Genomic DNA, 1780 nt, shown 5'->3' with positions numbered 1-1780 from the left:
TATTGCACTCGGGTTCTGTTGCACTCTGGTCGTAGTTTCTAACGTACGTCCTTTATGGAGGCCGGTTTGGATATAGTGGCCTATGTTTGATTTTTGGACCACAGTTTCCTTTATCTAAGAGAAATTTAACTAGATGATTTGGAATAGCTGTCACTGAGCCCATCATGACTGCTGGAAATATGACAATTTCATCGCGGAAAACCGGGCATACGGACTTTCTTTCGTGCGTCACCGGGACAGATGTCACCACATTACGGTACTCCGTCATGCATCTCTAGCCGCCCAAACGTGGTTAGAATTCCCTCCTACTGACGTTTGGCAGACACATTAGCCGTCAATGACAGACTTGCCAAGGGAGTTACAGGCCTCCTTGGTCTTACATTTGTTCCCTTTTACGATTGACCTACCATTGACAACTGCAGTAATGACCCACCCTGCAGGGTACAGACATTATTTCCCATTGACTGGCTACCAGGGTTGAAACATATAATAATGTTGCCGCGGGGTTGGGAGCATCCTGCACTGTGTAACGCAGACATGATTGTTGATTAACGATTCACCCCCAGTCTACAGAGATTGTTCCTGACTCGTAATGTATGCAGCCAATTCTGTGGCGTTCAACCGGGGAATACGTTAGAACAGCAAGCTGGGTGTCTTTGTCGTTAGAGTTTTACGTTTTCTCTTGACATAACGTTTGTGTTCCCTGATTCATGTGGACAAGGTCAGTGCACAATTTACTACCGGTGGTCTCTATGACGTAGGAACAGTTGTAGTATGATTCACTCAGTGTGAATCATGCACCTGGTCTGCCTACCAACACTGTGTGTGCTGTTGACAACTTGTAGCTGTACATAACTTAAAATTCCCAATCCTCTCCCGTATTGTATCTCATGGCGAGAACCACTAAAAGAAACTCAAAGAGAAGGAACCTCGCTGTTACCCAACAGAAGCAAACAGCACAAGGATCCAAAGATTCCCCCCAGGCCACAAAAGGAAGCATAACTAGTCGTGGGGAAGGAGAGCCATGTTCTGAACTGCCGCTGTTCCCTGAGTGGACGTGCTATGCCGTGTGCATGGTGACTATGTTAGTACGGGTGCACATCGCCACCAAACACGACTGGATTCTGCACCCGGACGAGATATTCCAGTCTGTTGAAGGTTTGTGCGTCTTCTTTTTTATACACATATTTTCAATACCTGTGCTACCATTATATTATTAAAATCGCAATTTAGCGGAATGACATACACTGTTTGTGGTGAATCCTGCTTCTAGATCATATAGAACATTTATTGGTCATTAGCCAGGATTTCTTTTGATTGCTTTTGAGCATCCTGAAAGACATATTAAATGCTCACGTCACATGGCTGATTCAACTATAGCGATGTTATTAATAATAGATGTAACATTAAGCCAATGACGTACGGAGGTATGATGTGAACAATGTACATGACAAGTTTATTGGGTAGTCAAGCATAAATGGGTTTAGTACAACATGCTACCCCTGTAGCTCCCCAACTGGTAGCAGCCTCACGTTAAGCTCCTGGATCTAATTGGTAATAGGTAGCTGTGAGACCCCAATTCAATCCTGTAACCTGAAGATTTTATCGACTAGATAAGTATACAAGAGGATTCTATTGTATCTGAGTGTTCGTCCTTCACCTTGTACCGCCTCTTTACAACAAACGTTATATTATGTTAACTTTATAAAGTCAAAGTCAGTATCATTGCTTTTATTACATGTATTTTGTAACGTGATATTGTCACTATCATTCGGGCATG

At 43.2% G+C, this 1780-nt stretch overlaps 1 protein-coding gene across 1 annotated transcript in view; it reads left to right on the top strand.

The window, feature by feature from the left end:
* Positions 1–43: 43 nt before the first annotated feature.
* LOC118416755 overlaps positions 44–1780 on the top strand; it is a 5177-nt gene continuing 3440 nt past the window's right edge. Inside the window, exon 1 of the mRNA XM_035822026.1 lies at positions 44–1158. Within this exon, the coding sequence (XP_035677919.1) occupies positions 891–1158 (268 nt within the window). The 5' untranslated portion in view covers positions 44–890. The remainder of the gene's footprint in view (positions 1159–1780) is intronic.

This window comes from Branchiostoma floridae, chromosome 1, assembly GCF_000003815.2.
Source record: "Branchiostoma floridae strain S238N-H82 chromosome 1, Bfl_VNyyK, whole genome shotgun sequence".
NCBI lineage: Eukaryota > Metazoa > Chordata > Leptocardii > Amphioxiformes > Branchiostomatidae > Branchiostoma > Branchiostoma floridae.
The sequence above is the reverse complement of the archived record's forward strand: the minus strand, read 5'-3'. Positions and strand labels throughout refer to the sequence as shown.